Source organism: Rhinolophus sinicus, linkage group LG15, assembly GCF_036562045.2.
Source record: "Rhinolophus sinicus isolate RSC01 linkage group LG15, ASM3656204v1, whole genome shotgun sequence".
NCBI classification, from domain to species: Eukaryota; Metazoa; Chordata; class Mammalia; order Chiroptera; family Rhinolophidae; genus Rhinolophus; species Rhinolophus sinicus.
This window is the reverse complement of record NC_133764.1, coordinates 14,748,686-14,770,507: the sequence shown is the minus strand read 5'-3', so window position 1 is coordinate 14,770,507 and position 21,822 is coordinate 14,748,686. Positions and strand designations below refer to the sequence as shown.

The 21,822-nt window shown below is 40.1% G+C and overlaps 2 protein-coding genes and 2 non-coding genes across 6 annotated transcripts; 1 reads left to right on the top strand and 3 right to left on the bottom strand.

Moving 5' to 3' along the window:
* Positions 1-40: 40 nt before the first annotated feature.
* On the top strand, positions 41-14,628 carry SRR (serine racemase). Of its 3 annotated transcripts, none has more exons than XM_019755465.2 (9): positions 41-236; positions 3,450-3,679; positions 7,991-8,162; positions 9,527-9,653; positions 9,831-9,934; positions 10,948-11,067; positions 11,201-11,275; positions 11,751-11,960; positions 12,279-14,628. In XM_019755465.2, exons 2-9 carry the CDS (start codon positions 3,651-3,653, stop codon positions 12,492-12,494), a joined length of 1,053 nt encoding a protein of 350 aa, XP_019611024.2. In that variant the 5' UTR covers positions 41-236; positions 3,450-3,650; the 3' UTR covers positions 12,495-14,628. The 3 variants fall into 3 exon arrangements, with proteins under 3 accessions (XP_019611024.2, XP_019611029.2, XP_074177004.1); XM_074320903.1 differs by having other exon boundaries at positions 192-550; XM_019755470.2 differs by lacking the exon at positions 3,450-3,679 and having other exon boundaries at positions 98-236.
* TSR1 (TSR1 ribosome maturation factor) lies at positions 11,308-21,784 on the bottom strand. The gene is made up of 15 exons (XM_019755463.2): positions 21,635-21,784; positions 21,344-21,447; positions 20,807-21,026; positions 20,557-20,691; positions 19,741-20,165; positions 18,814-18,973; positions 17,894-18,051; positions 17,431-17,627; positions 16,558-16,720; positions 16,103-16,213; positions 15,234-15,366; positions 13,818-13,934; positions 13,307-13,447; positions 13,131-13,205; positions 11,308-13,007 (listed from the first exon to the last, which is right to left on the bottom strand). The coding sequence occupies exons 1-15, from the start codon at positions 21,729-21,731 to the stop codon at positions 12,829-12,831; spliced, it is 2,415 nt and encodes an 804-aa protein (XP_019611022.2). The 5' UTR covers positions 21,732-21,784; the 3' UTR covers positions 11,308-12,828.
* On the bottom strand, positions 15,006-15,100 carry LOC141569058 (small nucleolar RNA SNORD91 family). Its single transcript, XR_012492452.1, has one exon. It is a non-coding gene; the product is annotated as a small nucleolar RNA SNORD91 family (small nucleolar RNA).
* Positions 15,863-15,957, bottom strand: LOC141569057 (small nucleolar RNA SNORD91 family). The gene has a single exon (XR_012492451.1). It is a non-coding gene; the product is annotated as a small nucleolar RNA SNORD91 family (small nucleolar RNA).
* Positions 21,785-21,822: the final 38 nt, after the last annotated feature.

Genomic DNA, 21,822 nt, shown 5'->3' with positions numbered 1-21,822 from the left:
CGGACGGGCGGCGCGCGCGCTCACCCACCTCCCACTCTTTTCCCCGCCCCCTCTCGCCCTCCTCCCCAAACGACGGTGGCCGCGCTGGGAGGAAAAGCGCCGAACGCACGTTCAGCCGCTCGAGAGAGGAAGAGCCGGGACGCGAGCCTGGGCGGGGAAGGCGGGCGCCGCGCGTGCGCAGAGGTGTGATCGGGGGAAGGTGAGCTGCAGCTGGAGTTGGAGGCGCGGCGCCTGAGGTGAGGTGAGGCCAGGCCAGGCCAGGCCAGGCCGGCGTTGGCGGTGATGGCTGATGTTGCTGCTGTGGTAGCCATCGAGGACGCTGGTGCTGGTCTGGGGCTCGGGTTGACCGAGACACCCCACAGTCCGGCCCCCTCCACTCGTTTTAGGCCAGGATCTCCCGCCACAGGCCCAAACTAGTGCCCCAGGCTTTTACTTTGGGACCTTAAAGATCTTGTGAGAGTAATTATTATCCCCATTTTTTTTTTTTTTTTAAGAAGAGGAAACTGAATCCCAGAGAATTGTAGTAAATTACTTAGGATGACACAAGTTGGTAAGAACCATAGTATCAGTCTTTTCCTTTATGGCAAAGTACATCCCCGAGCCTCACGACTTTTTCTTTAAAAAAATAGTGTACTTGGCTCTTACTGAGGGAGGCGGGGGTGTGGAAGTAAATCAGGAGGTATTATAAGTCGATTTGTGTATTCTTGGAAAAATTACTTATTTGGATTACAGGTTGATTTTTTTTCATCCTTGAAATGTAACTCGATCAAAAGACTGGTACTTTTAACTTTTTGTTCAGAAGCCCCTGTTCAGAGCTGTGGTGAAACTCCCTCCCTCAAGTCTGCTTCCCTCTGCCTGTTGCTCCTTCCCAATCCCATAGTCTATTGAACCTCAACACCATCAAAGAATAGTTACAAATTATTCCTTAGACTGGGCCTAAAAGATTTGAACAATCTCTGTGACAGAACTCATTCAGTTCCTATTATGTGACAGACACTTCCGCCACCAGAAGGTTAAACAGATGGAGAAAGTCAGTAGATACATGAAAAGATTCAGTGGGTCAGAAGAAGGGGAATAATTTGAGCGGTGGGAGCAAATGGCAATCTTTAAGACAGATATGAAAGAAATAGGAAGAAATGTTCAAAACTAATTTGTTTTCACATTGAAGTTGGAGAGGACGTTGCATCAATGTTTTTTAAAGATGGAAAAATAATCTAAAGAAAACTTTCTTAAACAGGAAAAGCATGATTGCCAAATTAATGCAACAGTGCCAGTGAACTGCAGGTGAGATATGCCAAAAGAATAAACCAGCTCAAGAAAATTGAGCAGAACTCAGAGGGAAAATATAATAGATAAAAACTGTTAAAGATGAGGATAGAAGACATGGAGAATGGATCCAGAAAGTAATAATCAAATATGAATTCCAGAAGGTGGTAACAGAATTGACTCAGGAGGAGCAATAATCAAAGAAATAATAGAAGAAAATTTACTAAGCTGGTGGAAAATTTTGAATTTAAGATTTCAATTCAACCCTCAGATTTAAAGGGCTCATGAAATATCAGGTAAAAATAAATGAAAAGCCAACCATATTTAGAACTGTATCACAACAAACACTTCTGAGTTTAAAAAATTAAAATAATGTTGACATGGAACAGTCTTCAATATGTTGAATTTTGTATTTAAAGTCAGTTGTGGGACAGTATATAAAGTATGGTTCTATATGAAAACAGCAAAACTGTCTACTGTATATGTAAATTTCTATATAAATACATGAGAAAAGGTGTGGAAGAATACATATCAAACTTTTAAAGTGGTTATCTTTGTAGAAGAGTGGCTTTAATAGTAGAGAGTGAAAGGTCTATATACTTCTATAATGTTTTACATTCTTACGGTAGGGATTTGGTCACATATTATGTGAGTAATCCAAAAAACAACAAAGCAAATTTGGATAATGGGGGAGGGAGGAATTCAATTTCTAAAACCAAAAATTGCTGAGCACAAAGTAATAAAACTAGAAATGAATAACCACAAATTAAACAAAAAATTCTAACCACTTGGAAATTTTTAAAAAACACCAATTTAAAAAAACTCATGGGTTGGGGTGGCTGGTTGGCTCAGTTGGTTAGATCGCAGTGCTCATAACACCAGCATCGCTGGTTTGATTCCCACGTGGGCCAGTGAGCTGTGCCCTCCACCAATAGATTGAAAACACCTCCACAACTAGATTGAAAACAAAAAACAAAAAACGACTTGACTTGGAGCTGAGCTGCGCCCTCCACAACTAGATTGGGGGAGAAAAAAACAATGACTTGATTTGGAGGTGATGGGTCCTGGAAAAACACACTGTTCCCAATATTCCTCAATAAAAATTAAAAAACAAAAAACTCATGGTCAAAAAAGTAAACAAAACTAAGATGATGGATTCTTTAGAAATTAAGATTAATGAAAATATTGCACATAAAACCTATGGTATATTATTAAAGCAGTACTCAAAGGAAAATCTGTAGCCTTAGATGCTTTTATTATTAATTTAAAAATGAAAATTCAACAAGGATAGAAAAAGAAAAATAGAAGAAATAAAGATAAAATCAGAAATTAATAGGGGAGGGGTAGACAGTTAGCTCGATTGGTTAGAGCGTGGTGCTAATAACACCAAGGTTGCCTGTTCGATCCCCACATGGGCCACTGTGAGCTGCGCCCTCCTTAAATAATTATATATATATATATAATTTTTTAAAAATAAGGGGAAAAGAACTACTTGATAAATAAACTGAGCTCATTCTTCAGAAATAAAATAGACATGAAAGTAAACCCATTTCTGGCAAAAAATCTAAAGGACATCCTCTGGGATGTCTCATAATTCAAACTTAGCTCTTCAGGTCTCTGATTTTCCCCTAAAATACTTGTTTGTCTTCAAATTATACCGCCATCTAAGTCAAAACCCAGGAGTTATCCACGACATTTCCATCTTTCTTCATATTCAGTATCAGGGTATGTCTCTTCTATTTCTAGTTGACATGGAATTCATCACCTGAACATTCTCTGCTTCCTATTCTCTTGAAAACTGCCCCTCACTCTCACTCAGAAGTACTTTTTTGTGTGTCTTTCTCTTTCCTTTTTACCTTCTTTCTTTCCTCCGTCACTCGCTTCGATTGCTCCTATTTTTCCTTCAGGTGCAGAGATTTGAGAAATCATACTATTTGGTTCACATGATCATCAACAGGGCCTTTCTCATTTTATCTTTTCCTTCATTCCAATTCCCACTCATGTTCCTACCCTCCCTGGTTAGGTCGCCACGTTTGAAGTACATCCTTGGATATACATTTATGTTTGAATAATACATAGTTTTGTGTATGTATATGTTTTAAATGTACATAATCGATATTGTGTGATAGAAATCACTCTGTTTCTTTTTCATGTTTCTACAAATACTTCTGTCTATTGCATAGTATTGTCTTAAATGACCTCATACCCTTGGCCACTGGTCCTGGGCCAAGATGGGCCAATCACAGTCCTTACCCAGAACTTTTGAACTGAAACTAAGAAAGAAAATCCCTCTCGAATGTGCAAGCTATAAAATGTAAAACACAGGAGCTGTCAGCAGCCACGCGTCCTGCCACGTGGAACCAGCTGGTCTGCAATGAAAAAGAATGAAGCTGACATGCAGAAAGCAACAGAGGTGAGAAACAATGAGAGTCTCGGAAAATCTCAAGTTCCTGGTTCCAACTGTTCCTGAAGCTCCATATTCTGCCCCCCCCCATGGTTCAACTTTTCCTTTGATTCCATGAGCCAGTAAATCTCACCACCTCCATCTTATTTATGCCTTAGCCAATTCAGATTGGGGTTCTATCACTTCAAGAGAACTAACTAATTATAATCTCCAAAATGTAACTAACTCTTCCTGTTTTATTTTTAAATTGTGGTAAAATACATATAACATGAACTCATAACCATTTTAAGTGTACAGTTCGATAGTGCACATTTACATTGTACAACCAATCTCCAGAACTCTTTTTGTCTTACAAAATGAAGCTATACCTTTTAAACACCTTCCCTTTTTCCACATCTACCCAGGATCTGGCAACCCCCATTCTACTTTCTATGAATTTGACTACTCTAGGTACCTCACATAAGTGTAATCATTAAGTATTTGTCTTTCTGTGACTGGCTTATTTCACTTAGCATAGTATCACTAAGATTCATCCATGTTGTAGCATGTGTCAAAATTCTCTTCTTTTAAGGATGAATAATATTCCATTGTAAGTATATACCAGATTTTGTTTATCCATTCATCTGTCACTAGCTATTTGGGTTGCTTCCACCTTTTGGCTATTGTAAATAATGCTGCTACATAGGTATACAAATATGTCTTTGAATCATTTTGGGTATATACCTAGAACTGAAATTGCTAGATCATACGGTAATACTACATTTAATTTTTTGAGGAACTACCATACTGTTTTCCATTAACAACTGCACCATTTTACATTTCCATCAATAGTGTACAAGGACTCCAGTTTCTCCACATCCTTGCCAACACTTATTTTCTGGGTTTTTTTGGTTTGTTTTTTTTAAACTAGTCATTCTAATAGATGTAAGGTGGTATCTCATTGTGGTTTTGATTTGCATTTCCCTAATAATTAGTGATATTGAGCATCTTTTCATGTGCTTGTTGGCCATTTGTATATTTTTAGAGAAATATCTATTCAAGTTCTTTACCCATGCTTTAAGTCAGATTTGTTTTTCCAAAATGTATCTTGAATGATTTTTTCTACCTCCACTTTCACCATCCAAGCCACTTGTCTTTCATGTGGACAACTGTAATACTTCTTAACTGAATTCCCTGATTCCACTCTTATTTCTTTACTTTTCATTCACAATGTAGCCAGGTGATTTTCTGAAAACATGAATTCTAACATGTCATTCACCTGCTCAAAATTCTCCAGTGATATTCCACTGCTCTTAAGAAAAAAAATGAATCATGGTCCCTTATGATTTTAGACCCTGCCAACTTCACCCTCATTTTTTACCACACTCCCCTTTGATCACTATTTTCAGATATATTGCCCTTCTTTCAGTTCCTGGAATATGCTAACATCTTTTCCTCCTGAAGGCTTTCACACATTCTCTCTACCTGAAACACTTTTCCCCCCTCTGCTCATTCGTCTTAAGCTGTGGGTCATAACTTAAATTTCACTTCTCCATGGAGGGCCTTCCCTGATCTAAATAAGGCCCCCATTATAGTATCCTATCATAACACACTTCCCTAATCATAACACACCTATCACTATTTGTAAGAATGTATTTATTTTTGGATTACTTATTATACATCTCTCCACTAGATTATAAGCTTTGAGAGCAAGGACAAGACTTTTTCTAACATTATATCCCCAGACCAAACAGTATCTAACACATAGAAGGTGCTCAATATTTCATGATTGAATAAATGAATGAATACCACAGATAGGAAGAATACTTAGAAACATTAATATGTATAATATACTACTAAATTTGAAATTTGAAATTAGGTGATTTTGCCAAAAAATAAAAGTTATTGAAATTGAGGAGAAGGTGGCAAATCCACATTAAACAAATAACTGAAGTCACTGAAAAAGTTACCAAAGGAATATTTATAAGGTAAAGACAAATTTATTTGGAGATAGCGTGATTATTTGGAGAGTAAACTGTAAAACTATTAGATCTAACAAGGTAATCTAGTACCCTATTACATGATAAATATACAAAAATCAATAGCTTTCATATACATTGTCAGTAAGCAGTGTAAAAATCTAAGGAAAGAAATATCTTAAAAACAACAAAAATATATTGTACTTTGGCATAATAATGTCTCTATATAGGATACAAACTATGAAAACTTTACTGAGAAACCTAAAACAAGAAGACTTTACTAAACTGAAATACACCCATGTTCATGGATAGGAAGACTGACTATTTTTAAATGTCAATTATGCCCCCAATTCATTTCTAAATTTTACAGTGGAATTTCCTGCAAACTTGATAAAGAATTTCTAAAGTTCCTTTGAAAGAATTTATGTGAGAAAAGCCAATACATTTTAGAAAAAGTAATCGGGGAAGAACATTAATGAACAACTGGAAAAAGAATTGGCACTCTGATCAATGTAACAAAATAAGAAGTCCAGAAAAGCCCCAAGCATTAATAGAAATTTAATTTTTGATAAATGTGGCATTTCAGAGGAAAAGGATGATTCGATTAGTAAACAGTGTGTCAAAGATTCATTAAAGAATAAGTGGCCAATAACTATACAGAAAAAATGTTCAATCACTATTAAAGAAATGTAAATTCAAACTACCAGACGTTTCATTAAATTGACAGATAAAAATGATACAGCAAAGGGGAAGGAAAATGGACATTCCTTAGAAACTGCTGTTGAGAGTGTAAATTGGAGTAATCTACAACTCTTCTGGAGATCAGTTTGGCAGTGGCTAGCAAATGTCTTAGCAGTGTGCATGACTTTTGATGCAAAACTGCCATTGGTGGAATCTACCCAAAGCATGTATGTAGATACCCAAAGATCTTGCAATAAAGCTGTTCATTACATCATTATTTGAGACAAAAAAAAAAACCTCAATGTTCAACAAAGTTATATGTAAAACTAGTATTTTTGTAAAAAATATATTAAACCATTTTAAAAGTTGTATAACTATACCTATTGATAAGCAAAAATTCTGAAAGAATCTTTGAAAAGTATATTTATACTTTCTAGTCTGAAAAAAGCATGTTACCAAACCTGTCAAAGTTTTGTGTGCATATACCGGGGGTGCCAAAAAAAATGTATAAGTGGACACTGGTCAACATTGCTCAAGCAGTGGTTCGCCGTAATCGGAAGTGTCTAGATGCTGATGGTAACCACTTTGAGCACCTCTTGTAATTGCAGAAGTCAAACGTGACTAGGATTCATCTTTTGTTATTGGTATTCATTATTACAATTCTAATTTTTTCCTTTCTTAAAATGTGTATACATTTTTTTGGCACCCTCTGTATAGGTGGTCCTGGAAAGATAAACACCAGAGCTTAGATAGCAGTCATCTTGGGGAGAAAGCAGATTAAATTCTGTTTTTCTATTGAACATGAATTGTTATTAATAAGGAAAAGTAAAGAGAAACTTCATGTTTAAATGCTACAATAAAAATAATGAAAAATGGAAGCATAATGCAGTTATTGAAAATTATAATTATGAAAACTTTGAAGAAACTAAGCTAAATGGAGTAGGAGTAAACAAAATGTTATCTTTGCTTTGATTTTAACTGTCATGTATATTGAAAGACAGAAGGAAATATAGAAAATGAACAATTCATTAAGATGGTAGGATTGTAGACAATTTTCCCCCCATTAAATAATTTTTTTAAATAAAAATTTAAAGCAGATTTTTAACCTAGTTTATTACAATAATGGAAATGTAGAGACCAGTGGCAGTCGAGGGATGGATGGTATGGGTGAGGGGTGGGTTTTAAGCTTTCCATAATCACCACCAATTCCTATAAAGCTTCACCAGGTAAAATCTTACATTTACTATAAAACTCAGCTTCAAGACAAGTTCCCTTCTGTACAAAGATTCTGGAGCCCTGGTAATGGAGACATTTCCCATAATAACACAAGCCCCAGTTCTGTTTTCCTGTGTTGTGCATTTTCTTTAAAGATACATATATTTTTTTTTTTTTTTTTTGAGTAAGGCTCACAGCAAAATTGATGGAAAGGTACAGAGATTTACCAAAATTTTCCTGTCCCCCACACATGCACAGCCTCTCCCATTATCAACATCTCCCACCAGAATGGTACGTGTTACAACTAAACCTTCATTGACACATTACCACCCAAAGTCCATAGTTTACATTATGGTTCACTCTTAGTGTATATTCCATGGGTCTGTGTTACGCATTTTCAAAATATGTTCATTGAACACATTGTCTCGGACTTTACTTTGACGCCTTTTTTATTCCTGGGTTTCAGAACCATGTGTGCTCAGTACTGCATCTCCTTTGCTGATGTTGAAAAGGCTCATAACAACATTCAAGATTTTATCCACCTCACACCAGTGCTAACAAGCTCCATTTTGAATCAAGTAACAGGGCGTAATCTTTTCTTCAAATGTGAACTCTTCCAGAAAACTGGATCTTTTAAGGTAACAATCCTTCTTGAGTGTTATATATCTTTTCAAACCCCTTTCACATATAAATGTATTTGATTTCCTGACTACCCAGGGTGAGGCAGGTAAAATTAGTATCTTTTCATAGCTGAGGACCTTTTCCTTTGATCAAATCCTGGTTCCTTCGAGCCACTTTTACACAATCTCAAAATTCCTTATAATTAGGGTGATGATATAATTTACTGTCCAAACTAGGTCATGTTTTAGAATGAAAAGAGACAATAGAAACCACCCTGTACTGTTGCAATGCAAAAATGGGCAAGTGTGATCATCTTGTATAACCAAAGCATTCACTTTGTGTGAATTTGCTAGTCATTGATACTTTATTATGAATATAAAAGGCCTAAGCCTAGCTAAATCCTCATAATCTTTTTCTACAAAATATATCAGTGCCTTTCCTATGCAAATAGCCTTCTGTATGTTGATTCATTACCAGAATTTTCTGACCATTTGTTGAGCTTTAAGATCCTTTCAGGTAAGAATCTGAAAGATGCATTTAGTATTGTTGACTGAGTTATTAGTATCTAAGTAAATTTAAGATTGTAAGAATCTACCTTTTTCCCTGCCCATTCACTGAGAGCTTTTATATTAAAACAAAACAAAAAAATTCTCCATTCCTTTGCCCTTTGCTTCAGTCATGGTTTACATCACACATCAAGCACTTTCACTAACTATACGAGGCATATATACAGTAGGCCTTGCCCTGTATCCATACTTGCAGGGTAAGACAGGCTGGTCAACAAAAAGGTTTATGAGAAGTATCTTAAGAAAGAGACATACAAAGTCCCATGGAAGAATAAAGAATGAAGTGACTAATTTTGCCTGGGAGATCAAGAAAGTTGAACCAGACGATGTTCCAAGTTATACAGGATGAGTGCTTGTAGCCACTCAGGGAATTGGGGGAAAAGAACTACAGGTAGAGGTATGAGCATGCTCAGGGGTGTGAGCTAAACTGGTAGGAGGCAAACTAGAAGCAATTTATGATGGCTACAACAGTGACAGAGGCAGTAGATAATGTTGAAAGGCTGCAACTTATAAGGAATTTGTACTTATGACAAAAGGCAAAGAAACAACATTTGTTTTTAAAAGATCACCTTCATAAACTAGTGGAAATATTAGATGAGAATGATCTGTGAGGTAGGATCTGTGAGGTTTGATAACACACAAGTTGAGAAATGAGGCCTCATTAAGGTAGTGACAAAGAAGACACGAGATATTTAGGAGGTAGAATCGGTAAGATTTAGTAATGGGCTGGATGTGCAGTGTTATGAAGAGAAAATCTAGAAAAGTTTGTTTTGAAAAAAACTTAAATACACGAATTCACCATCCCTCTTTTCCAGATTCGTGGTGTCATCAACGCAATCCGAGGCTTGATGCCGACCACTTCCGAAGAGAAGCCCAAAGCCGTTGTTACTCACAGCAGTGGAAACCATGGCCAGGCTCTTGCCTATGCTGCCAAATTGGAAGGTACTTGGTTAATTTCTTAGGGTACTGGGTAGGATCATTAGAGTGGAAAAGTATCCTTACTTTCACTGAGATTGGTAATAGCTGTGGGAAATAAACTATCTGATTACAAGCAACTGAATATAGAAATTTCTATCCTAAATTCTCATGATTTGTACTAAATGTGTTTCTCCATCTCAGGGATTCCTGCTTATATTGTGGTGCCCCAAACAGCTCCCAACTGTAAAAAATTGGCAATACAAGCCTATGGAGCCTCTATAGTGTACAGTGAACAGAGTGATGAGGTAAGGGAGAGAGCAATATTCCAACCTTTTCTGTCTACACTCACTCAGATAATCTCATTAATCTCATAGTTTAAAATATCACCTATACTCTAACTCTAGCCTTGACCTTTGCACTTAACCCAGATTTGTAGATCCAATGGATACCCAATATTCCCACCTGGATGTCTTCATAGGCATCTCAAACTTACTATGTCCAAAACCAAACTCATGATCTTATTTCCCCTATACTAATCCTCTTCCAGTCTTCCCCATCTCAGTAAATGGCAACTTTTATCCTAGTTGCTCAAGAAGAATTTTGGAGCCATCTTGATAACTTTTGCACCCCACATCCAAATCTTAGTCCTACTTTCAAAATATTTCCATAATCCAACTACTTGTAACAGCCTCTACCATTCAAACCAACATCAGTTGTCACCTAGATTCAGTAGCCTCCTGACTGGTCTCTGCTTCCACCCTTGCCCCACTGGTCTGTTTTCAAAGAGCAACCAGAGCTATCCACTTGTCTCGTCGGCTCAAAATCCTCCAAGGATTTCCCATCTCATACACTTGTGGAACCAAAGTTCCAGTGTTTGAGACCTAGATGAACTGGTCCATTCCTATCCTTCTGACATCATCTCCATTATTCTCCTTCAAACACTCCACGCTAACCACACTAAGCAGCTTCTTAGAAAGGCCACTCTTACACTGTAGTCTTTGCACTTAGAATTACTCTTTCCCTGGAATATTTTGGAGGTGGGACTGATTCAAATCTATTAAAATGTTACTTTATCAGAGGCCCTTCCTATGTACCCTATATAAATTTTCTTCATAGCACTTAGATACACCATATATTTACTTACTTTATTCTACCCCTCCCCACGTTATAACTCCCTTGAGCACAGGGACTGTTTTGTTCAGTTATAGCCCCAGTGTGCAAAGTCTCAAAAAAGTAATTGGTCAATAAAGTGTTAAATGACTGAGTCTAACTTGTTGGCAACTCTGTTAAATACAGATAAAGTACATTATTCTTTCAGTCCAGAGAAAATGTTACCAGAAGAATTATGGAAGAAACGGAAGGCATCATGGTACATCCCAACCAGGAGCCTGCAGTGATAGCTGGGCAAGGGACAATCGCCATGGAAGTGCTAAACCAGGTAAAAAGGCCTACTCAGTTCTTGTTGAGCTACCGGTAAACCTGATGTTTATCTATAGAGTCAACTATTTCGTATGTGTATATAAAACTGGTTATTATGGGTCTCTTTATACTTTATATTCTTTCTCCCAAAGGTTCCCTTGGTAGACGCACTGGTGGTACCTGTAGGAGGAGGAGGAATGGTTGCTGGAATAGCAATCACAGTTAAGGTGAGAAAACAGCTTCTGGAGGACTCCCCCACTTCAGCATAGAGGACTTTATTTTACATCATAGTACATTGTAGTACTTGTTCAACATTCCCCCCAAATTGCTCTTCCTTCCCATCGTTCCTTGGCACTTAAGATGGAAGGCCCTTCTCTGCCTCACTACTTTTCTTAATTTGCCAACTTTACAGCACAGAAACAGTTACAGTGAGTGGCACCCTCACAGTTCTTTCTCTGAATTCCATCTCACCAACCTACTATCTAAGTCAGGGGCTACTCTTTTCCCAAGTTACCAAGAGAACCAAATGTGATTGAGGCAACTAAAGGCCAGTATTGGGCATACAATGTAAAGTGCTTTAAGGTCATATTTTCATTATATCACAGAGAAGGCTCTTACTTGGGCAGAAAAGTGTATTTTACTGCAGGCTTGCAGGCAAAATGCTGTGGTTAGTGGTAAGGTGTCTAATATTCCTCTTCCCAGGCTCTGAGACCCAGTGTGAAGGTGTATGCTGCTGAACCCTTGAATGCAGATGACTGCTACCAGTCCAAACTGAAAGGGGAACTAACCCCCAACCCCTATCCTCCAGAAACCATAGCAGATGGTGTCAGATCCAGCATTGGCTTAAATACCTGGCCTATTATAAGGGACCTCGTAGATGATGTCTTCACTGTCACAGAGGATGAAATTAAGGTGAGACTCCAACGGGAAAGAAAATAACAAAAAGAATGGAACAACTTTTTAGGCAAAAGAAAATGAAGTAGCAACTCATCCACTGGGAATTGACTAGGTGACTTCATGACATGTGGGAGGGTGTCCTAGATATTAGGACAACCCTCTCAATAGAAGCAGAGTTAGGTTAAAAAAAAAAAAAAGCTCTACTCTTCACTGGCAAGTATATACACATATATATACACATACCTCATTTGGTCTTTAATTGTGAAGGCCAACCAACTGGGCTCTTTCCCCTTTTCCCATTTCACTAACTGTTACTCCCTTCTATACCAACAGTATGCAACCCAGTTGGTGTGGGAGAGGATGAAACTGCTTATTGAACCTACAGCTGGTGTTGGAGTGGCTGCTGTGCTGTCTCAGCATTTTCAAAGAGTTTCCCCAGAAGTAAAGAACATTTGTATTGTGCTCAGTGGTGGAAATGTAGACTTAACCTCTGTAACTTGGATGAAGCAGGCTGAAAGGCCAGCTCCTTATCAGTCTGTTTCTGTTTAATTTATGCATAAGAAAGAAGAGGGATTCAGTGTCTCTAGACACTTGGGAATTTTGTTTCCTTGTCACTGTCAACTTCCTATCTTACTCTTCAACAGTTTTCAAAATCCTAATGGAAAGTGGATATTTCAATAAGATTTAGTAGTTTTTTGGACTAAGTGGCAATAGAAAAACATCCATACTTAACTGAGACACCTTGTCAAGGCCAAGAAAAAACCTTTTGCAGAAAGGGGCAGCAGACCTCTAGGCTCAACACAAAGTTTGCCCAATTGCTACCTGTAGGTTCCCATCCCTCGAGTGCTAATGAGTAGCAATGAGACGGAATCTATTAAATCCATTACTCTGTGTCCACTTCAGGCACCGTTGAAGAAATCTCACTTTTCACCCAAGGTACCGGTTCTGGTACATATGGATCATAAGTCCATTTGGGGAAAACTCGTTTATAGAGGTTCATCAGTACTGTGTCTTGCGATTTTAGCTTCCCATCAAAACTGCATTTCATATGGCCATGAGTACCTAGAAAGAAAACACAGCAAGTTGGTCAAATTAAAACAGAATTTGAGCCGTGGTCTTCTACCCCCGTAGATTTAGTAGCACTGGGGAAGTCCAGACAAGGTTCCAAACAGCACGTTCTCTTACCTAAAGGCTCCTTGATGTGTCCTCTGCGGCCCCACTTTGTTCGCAGTTCCACTGGTTTAAACCACAGCACATCCTCTTAGAATGAAACACACAGACCAAGATGAAACATTTCCCCACAAAATGTAAACCCAACCTTCACCCCACAAAGGCAATCAGGTCCCATCCTTCACACCTACCTCTACTGAAGAACATGTAACGCACTACTGCCATCTTAGTAAAAATTTTGAAAGGATGACCACTCAGAACAACTCTCTTGATGACCATTCTGTCCGGATCCACTGACAATAGATGGCCCGTGGCAATGAGGCTGTGCATTCCTAAAGAACAAAAGGAATCTACAGAGCCAAAACCTTCATTTTATTGCTCCAGTCCTTAAAGGAGTGGCACTATGCTGCCCTCCTGGGCCCATAGCAAAGATTACTAAGTGCTATTCTTGCTGAGCCAGTCCCCAGAATCTATCCTAAATGCAGCAGTCTGAGCAGCCACTACCAATTAGCTGAAGTCTGCACGCAACGTCAAATCCCATTTGTCATCCTTGCCTTAGACCCACTGTGAGGCTGAGATTGGGATGTTCTAAAAACCATCATTATCTCTTCATACCAATTTGGCTCCCAAATCTAAATACAGAAAAGTGTGTTAAGACTATTAGGGACCTACAGGTCTGTTTATTTCTGTAACATAACTTACCATTGCTATTCTGTTTGAAAAGCAGCACAGATGCAGGAGGAAAAGTGATTGGGGCATATGCTGTCACCACCTGGGCCGTGTCAGCAGTCATGAATCTCTGAAATTTATGTTTATCCGCTGCCATAATGAAAGTTAAAAAATAAAAACCAAAAACATGTTGAGAAACTATAGGTAATCCAGAGACCTGTGAAAAGCTGTAGCACTGCAGCTCTTAAACCCAAGGCAACTAGTGTTTCTTTACCCCTTTAGTTCTCACAATATTTTCCTGCCTCAATACAACTGAAAGATATAAAACCCAATCCTATAAGAGTGATTTTTTTCCACTAGGGGCAGAATCTTGGAGCCTGGACTATATTCTGCGTTTAAAAAAGTTCTCCAGGTGATTCTGATACCCATCACCCCTACCTCCTCTGAGAATCAGTGCTTTATAGAGAATATGCCCACTAAATCAATAGCTCTTAGTCTTGAGCGAGTATTGGCAAACATTTTCTATAAAGGGCCAGAGAGTAAATATTTTAGGCTTTGTGGCCATACAGTCTGTTCCAATTACTCAACTGTCATTGTAGTACAAAAACAGCCATTGATAATACATTAAAAAAAAAAAGTACAACTGTGTTCCAATAAAACGTTAGCAAAAACAAGTAGTGGCAAAGATTTGGTCCCTGGGCCATACTCTGCTGACCTCTGATCATGGGGACTATCTGCAGCTTGTGTTTTTACCTTTGATGAAACTCTCCTCCTTTTTTAATACTGTACTTATAGGGAAATAAAATGTTTTAAGGGAAAGAAAAATTAATCCCTCATTCAGACAGCATGGCTGGTGTCTGAATTATCCCGAGCACCCATTAATACTTCCTTCATCGTCTTCCTCTGGCCGTTGCTGAGAGCTGAAAAGTGTCTGGGTGCTGTTCAGAAGCCCCCAAGTTAGTACAAAACATATTCCCACTTCTAATGTGTAGGAATACAGTAACTTTTGCCACAAAAGTGTCCCTGGTCACCACTCTCCAAACTCATCCAGTGTCGACATGTCAGAAGCCACACATCTCTGCTCTATCCAACTGTAGGCTACCCCTACCCTTCAGCAATGCTACCACTGGCACGTCAGATGCTAAGAGTGTCACACTTTGACACATCATTTTTATAAAGCTGCTAACTCCAATTCAAAACCTACTCTGGAACCCATACACATGGCAGAGGAGCCTCAGCACCACACGGGGGCTGCATCCCTGGGATGCTTCAGACAGGTTCAGACATTTGGAATAAATACATCATTGGTTCCTAAATCGGAATTCTGAAAATGCCTAACTCAGGGACCTAGAGTTTGAAATTGTGTACTCTGCGCTTCCCCACCAAAAGTCACAGTTCCCCAAAAGACAGTAAGATGAACAAGAATCCAGAAGGTTCCCCACTGCTTACCTGCAGTGTGCTGAGAGAATAAAGGCGAGGCTCGGAAGCGCCTGAACCCACAGTGGAAGATCAGCTCCTCTTTAGCTTTCACAGGTTCCGTGTTGCCAGGGTGCCGGCTCACCACCATATTCAGTACTGACATCTGGGAGCCAAGTAAGAGCAAAACAGAACTGCATTATCGAGGAGTAGAACAGCTTAACCCAAAAGAAGGCAAACCAAACTAACAGATTCAGATTCACTCTAAGAACTGCCAATGCTAACATATGGTGGAGTGTAGATGATGGGACAGTCATCCTTTACCTCCACCAACTGGCATTTGAGCCGAACACAGGCTGGTTTTCAGAGCTTTCATGTACCCTTCTATACTAGTTGACAGGCCTATGTCTAATATGCAAGAGCCCAACCTCTACTTGATGGCCAGTGCCTTTAAGCCACTCACCCATCACTCACCTCAAAACCACACTCATTCAAGCCCCTTTTTCCTCAACCCTTACACTGCCCAAAGGCCAAAGTTCTCACACACACTCCAATCTACATGACTGCTGGGCAAGAGCAATGAGATCTACACATTGGCATAAATCCTCTTTATTTTTAAGACTGCAAGCCTTGGTTAAAATCTGGTATGACAAACATACTTATCTCAGAGAAGTCTCAGAACCACATAGAGTTTGCATCACTGAGATGCTTCAGACAGGTTCAGACATGTTGGGTAAAACCATCACTGACTTCTCTATCATCCCGATTCCTAATCCTACAGGCAGATTTTTCACATCCCAATGAGCAAAATGTCTGTCCTAAGTAAAAATTTAGATTGCCAGACAAAACTGGTTGGATTGGAAAGTTTTCTAACTCCCGTTTCCCACAACATACTAACTCACCTTCTGTTCATGAGGTAGTAAAGAAAACGCAATCAAGGGTGCTCCCCGCCTGAAGTGCTCAACCACAGACACAGGTACTGCAGAGACATGAAGTGTGACATACCAGCCAACCTGCCAGAAGAAAGCAGAAAACAAACATGCAATTACTCTTTAGGCCTCAATAACGATGAAGCATTTTTCCAACTATGTTAAAAGTCTCATACGACCCTAAAGCCAAACCTCACCCTTCAAATTTGCCTTTCACAGATGCCTCAACTACCCACATTAAACCTTCTCAGTTAATATTTCTGATACGTCTTTATTCGCAATGTCATTCTTATCACTGACTCAGTGGCTCCTCTAATTAAGCTATGGACAGCACGAAACTAAGGGACTCTTGCCAAGAGAAGGAGTAAAGGAGGGGCACCTTGGCCAGTGAAAGCAAACTGTAGAGATGGAGAAAGGAAGGCAGATACCTCTGCTCCTTCAATCTCTTTTTCCTCAATCTCTTTAAAGATGCGTTTCCTAGTATTAGTAAAGTTCTGAAACTGAAAGATCCGAGCATAATCTTGAGGAAGGTTTTCCTTAGGATCCCATGGAGATGTCCGGAAGCTCTTGAGGCCTCTGTATTTCTGAAATCTAGAATATAGGAAATTTTATAGAAGTTAATAGTTAAATTTATATGGTGCTACTTACTGTTTCACTCAAGTCAATAATATGGCTCTAACTTCAAGAACTTTTATCACTCTCTCTCAAAATAACCTAGTAGTCTAGGTCAAGACCACAGTTCAAAACAGTTTTTAACAGATACTTCAGAACCAAATCCAAGCTTCTCACTGACAAAGGACAAAGAATTTACAGTGGCTCCCTGGTGCTTACCAGGGAGTATCTTCTTAACCCGACAAACATGGTCCTCGATAAAAACCTTACGTCTCTAATATCCAACGTAAGCTCTCTGGGTTTAATCAGACTCACCTTCAGAGCAGAAATGATCATCTACACCTTCATGTTTTTATTCTTGTGGTTCTACCCCAACTCCCCAAAATCTCCAAACGTTATATACTTCAATTGAGTATTAGTTCACAGAGGAAGCATATGTTAATTAACCTTCGTTATTTCTCATTAAGTACTGTAACGTTATTAGTCTATACCACACAGTCTGGAACTTGATTATACATTCCTGTTTCCTGTACGTATGTCTTATTTTCCTGTATATTTTCCTGTATAGAATGTTAGCCCTTCAGGAGCAGGGACAATGTATTTCCCTTCTTTTGCATCACACTGATAAGGTGTGAACCACATAAGGTTTAATAAAAACATGTTGACTGATTTTAGACTTGTTAACTAACCGAATTCTAGCAGCCACGTCACGGGGGGTATCTACTTCATCTGGAAACATCTCTTCCAATCTTTCTTGTTTATATTTCTCCAACAGTTTTTCTTCAGCCTCTTCATCCACTTTCTCATCATACAGATCATCACGCACGGACTCTCCTACAGTCATAGTTTCACATTCCTCCTCTTCTTCCTCTTCACTACTCTCATCCTGTAAAACCAAGGGTTACAGTTTCAGAAGAAACCCACACCTGACTATACCCTAAAAGCCATGAAGCTAAGAATAAAATAACTTTAATGGACACCTAGTCCAAACCAGTATCAATTCTAAGAGACTCAGTTATAAAACAAATCTCAGTCCCAGCAACTACAAAGCCATTCCTAAGAAAGTGACCACACACCCCTCGGGGTCAGGAATACACTTTGCCTTGCCTTTGAGGCTGTACACAGACGTGGCGTAAGGGTCCATTTCCTTACCTGAGATTCCGCTTCCATAAAATCCTCATGTTCTACATCATCATATTCATCTCCTTCCCCACCACTTTCGCCATCCTCATCCAAAATCCATTCAGCTTGGTAACTGGATGTTCCTTTAGGAACCTTCTTTACCACCTTGGAACTTTCCTTCAAGAAGTCTGTAAAAGCCCAAACAAGTAAATTATCAGGTTGGTGCAAAAGTAACTGTGGTTTTTTGCAATTGTTTTTAACCTTTTAAACCACAATTACTTTTGCACCAACCTAATATATACCTCCTTTCCCCTTATTTAGGTATTGTCACATAGGCAAGACACTATATACTGCTGCCAACACCGAAAACTCTAGCAGTCGCTATGAGCAAAACAGACTACTACTTCAGTTGCCTCAAAACTAGCACTACTGGGGCAGCCGGATGGCTCAGTTGGTTAAAGCGTGTGCTCTTAACAACAAAGTTGCCAGTTTGATCCCCGCCGGGATGGTGTGCTGTGATGACACCCCCCCCACACCACCACCCCCGCAACTAGATTGAAAATGGCGACCGGACTTGGAGCTAAGCTGCGCCCTCCACAACTAGATTGAAGGACAACTTGACTTGGAGCTCATGGGTCCTGGGAAAAACAGTTACCCAATAAAATTTAAAAAAGAAAAAACAAAAAAAATCTAGCACTACTTAATAAACCTTGTAATGAATCCAAAGATGTTTGTTCATTAGAAAACAATAACAAGTAATTTTGAGAAATACAGCAAAACTGTGTCCAGTGTTTGCTTAATGCAAACATACAGCATTTAGGGGTGAGAGGATACAGACCTCCAAATACATCCTCATCCCACTCTACCTTATAGGTTCCTGACTGTGAGCAGCTAGACAAAATCCACAATTCCAGGCCAGGTGAATTACAAACAAGTTTGCCATTACCAACCATTTGCCTCATTCAGCTCCTCCTCAGTGGGCCAGGTTTGCTCGCCCTCCATTGGATCTGGGATAACCTCTGTCTGCAAAGATTCTTGTCTATCGGGGTCTGCCTTCATTAGGACCTTAAGGTCTTCTTCCATGTCAGTTACAGCATCCATATCACACAGCTAAAAACCAAAAGCACGTGATAGTCAAACATTAACCAAAAATCTACTAAATCTAACATAGTAAACAGAAAGATCCAGAAATAACAAACATAGTCCTCAGGTAGAAGATGAATGAAATAGAATGAAATAGAAAGCCACAACTTGTCAAGTTTTTTCAAATGGTTCTATTTCTTAGCCTTTTAACTCTACACCTCTGCTTGGCTCTTGAGGCCTCTCATAATCTGGCCTCACTCCTACCTTACTCACATCAAGCGGATTTCTTCAGGGTTCAAAGAAACCCTTTGATCCATCATTGTGCTAGCTTCATGTTGTCTCTTATCTTCTACGATAGTCTTTCACCTCTCTTCAACTCATAAATGACATCCATCTTTCTCAACTCTTGGCTCAAGTCTGATCTCTGCTGTGAAGCTTGCTAGTCTGTTTTCTCAACTTCCACAGCAGGTCTGTACCTCAACCACTTTCTCAATCTTTACTTCACAGGTGCTTGCCATTTTTTTTCTGACCTAATCGTCTGAGGAAAGAGACTGCATCTTGTGTCTTCTATAAACTCAGAGCCAATTGCTGTGTAAGACATCTACAGAATGCTGGATAAATATATAATATAGCAACATATTTGTAGTTGACTATTGCCTTACTTTGAACTAGCCCCCAGGGACCAGTGTAGTTGTCTAGGTGTGCAAAGACTACCTTCTCTGAAGTTAGTTCCCATCCTACACCAGCTTACACATGAATCTACAATACAAAGTCTTTAAAAACATCAATCTTACCTCCATTGCCATGCCTGGGTCCTTTTGGGATTTGACCACTCTAGGATTTAAGGGGAAAGGGTCCACAGGGGCATCTATCTGTTTCATCTGGAAATCGCCATGTCCAATGATATGCAGTAAGCTATTTACACTCAGAGTCTGCCCACGAACATAGCCTGAGATTTTCAAGGTGCCCACCAAGTTATTCTCTTCATTAGGCACAAAGTCAGCAGCAGAAGCAAAGAGGTAGGCCCGCCGATCTCGAAAGGCAAGATGCCGTTGCTTTTGGTTAGCCAACTGCCTGAGCAGCATCCCTGCCTCCTGTTGAGTGTCTAATTGGAGGAGTTTGTCATCAGGAAAGCGCTTCTCCACTACTTTACTTAGCTTCTTTCTGGCATCTATTTGTTTCTTCGGTGGGAGGCCAGAAATTCCCTGGATAGCTAATGCTGTGAGCAAAAGAGAAAGGGCTTCATGACCTGTTGATTCACTATAAGAAAATAACCCCTGCAAATTCACAAACAAGTTCACAATAAAAAGCTAACAGTTGTGAGCCCAAAGATCACTGGGAAATTCAACACTCAGCTACGCTAAAGAAATTTCACAGTAAAACTTCAACCCTTCTTCCTCTGGGCAAAGGATAGTACAGAAATAAAAAGGCCCCCTGCCAATTTATAAATAACGGACCAAATTTAGGCCATACATGTACAACCCACCATCAGCTGAACACAACAAGTTATATTCCCGAATCAAGCGTCAGGCACAGTGCCTGGCAAATTATACATGCAATGAATGCTATTTCACTTCCTTCATGGCCTCCAATATTCCACACACACTTACTATAGGTGGGAAGGCCCTGAGCGAAGAGGCAGGAAAGGCAGTAATCCCCGGTGCTGTCCCAGCCTTCTAGTGGATCAAGGAGGAACAGGATGGTATCAGCCACTTTAGCCAAGTCTAACACAGTGTGCAGATCCTCTGGAAATAGAAGACAAAGTCAGCAGGAAGAGGTGGTCTGCACCAGCACATTATACGAAAAAATATTACCACTATGCAAAACATAATGATAGAAAATACTGTTGTATACGCTAACCTGGCCTTGCAGATGTGAAAAACCACCGATGTTTCAAGCGGGGGCATAACAGCATAAAGCTGTGGGTGCTTCCCCAATCATTCAAGTGTACTGTTCCAGTATCCCTATCCTGAAGCCTCTGGAAGGCCTCTGGCAGGGAAATCCTGTTGTGCAGGGGCACCACCAGTACCTGATGAGGAGGGCCATCCTTGCTGCCCAGCTGCCTCTTCTCTGCAAGAACCTGAAAATAGAAAGGATCAGAGAGCATCTCAGTGTTTCAGTACTTCGTTCCAGTATTGCATTTCCAACAGTACAGATGCCCCACGCCCAGCATCTAGCAAAAAGCGACAAGTTTGTGGTGGGGATTGGGGAGTGGGCAGGAGCTCAGACCAAAGCAAAGAATGCTCTAGCATGCGTCCAGACCCGCACACCTGACATGTGCGCTCGGGTTATTCTCCATCTCCGGTCCCTTCCCAGGGTCACATTTTCTAGTTCGAGGCATTATCAGCCCAGAACGATTGTGAAGCCACACCATCCCCAATCCCTGTTCTCTCTCACCGCCTCCTTCTTCTGCTTTCGGAGCTGGCTGGCACGATGCCTCTGGTCTACTCTGCTGAGCTCCTTCCTCACCTTCTTGCTTAGGGTTTTCGGTGCTAGACGGCCTGGAGGGAGGTCAGAAAGGGCTCTTGTGCAGGGTCTCACAAGAAGGTCAAGAAAGGGGACCCCTTTTCGCCCACCTTAGAGCCTTTACGCGGCGTACAGGCCGGAGGTAGGAGCTGTGTCTGGGCATGGAGAAAAGCAGTTAAAGTCGACTAAACAGCCGTTCTTTCTCCAACCCTATCTTCTTACCCTTGCCGTCCCGCTGCGCAGACCCCCGACCCCGATGCCGCCCGCCTTTATGAGCTTTATTCTGCTGCTTGAGCGGGCCGGAGCGGTGCGCCGCCATGCTGCGACTCACGTGTACCAAGTCAACACTACTTCCGGGCTGGACCGAGCGCTTCCGGTCCCCTCTTTGGGGCGTGCCCTCCCAGTGGCGG

What these genes read in the sequence shown, in the direction of transcription:
- SRR (XM_019755465.2), top strand. Translation starts at nt 3,651, where the DNA reads ATGAAGCTGACATGCAGAAAGCAACAGAG. An exon ending in AGAAAACTGGATCTTTTAAG is followed by an intron (nt 8,163 to 9,526) that starts GTAACAATCCTT and finishes CCTCTTTTCCAG; the next exon opens with ATTCGTGGTGTCATCAACGC. An exon ending in TCACAGAGGATGAAATTAAG is followed by an intron (nt 11,961 to 12,278) that starts GTGAGACTCCAA and finishes CTATACCAACAG; the next exon opens with TATGCAACCCAGTTGGTGTG.
- TSR1 (XM_019755463.2), bottom strand. Translation starts at nt 21,731, where the DNA reads ATGGCGGCGCACCGCTCCGGCCCGCTCAAGCAGCAGAATAAAGCTCAT. An exon ending in ACCCAGGCATGGCAATGGAG is followed by an intron (nt 18,974 to 19,740) that starts GTAAGATTGATG and finishes TTTGGTTTTTAG; the next exon opens with CTGTGTGATATGGATGCTGT. An exon ending in GGAGCTGAATGAGGCAAATG is followed by an intron (nt 18,052 to 18,813) that starts GTTGGTAATGGC and finishes GGGCTTTTACAG; the next exon opens with ACTTCTTGAAGGAAAGTTCC.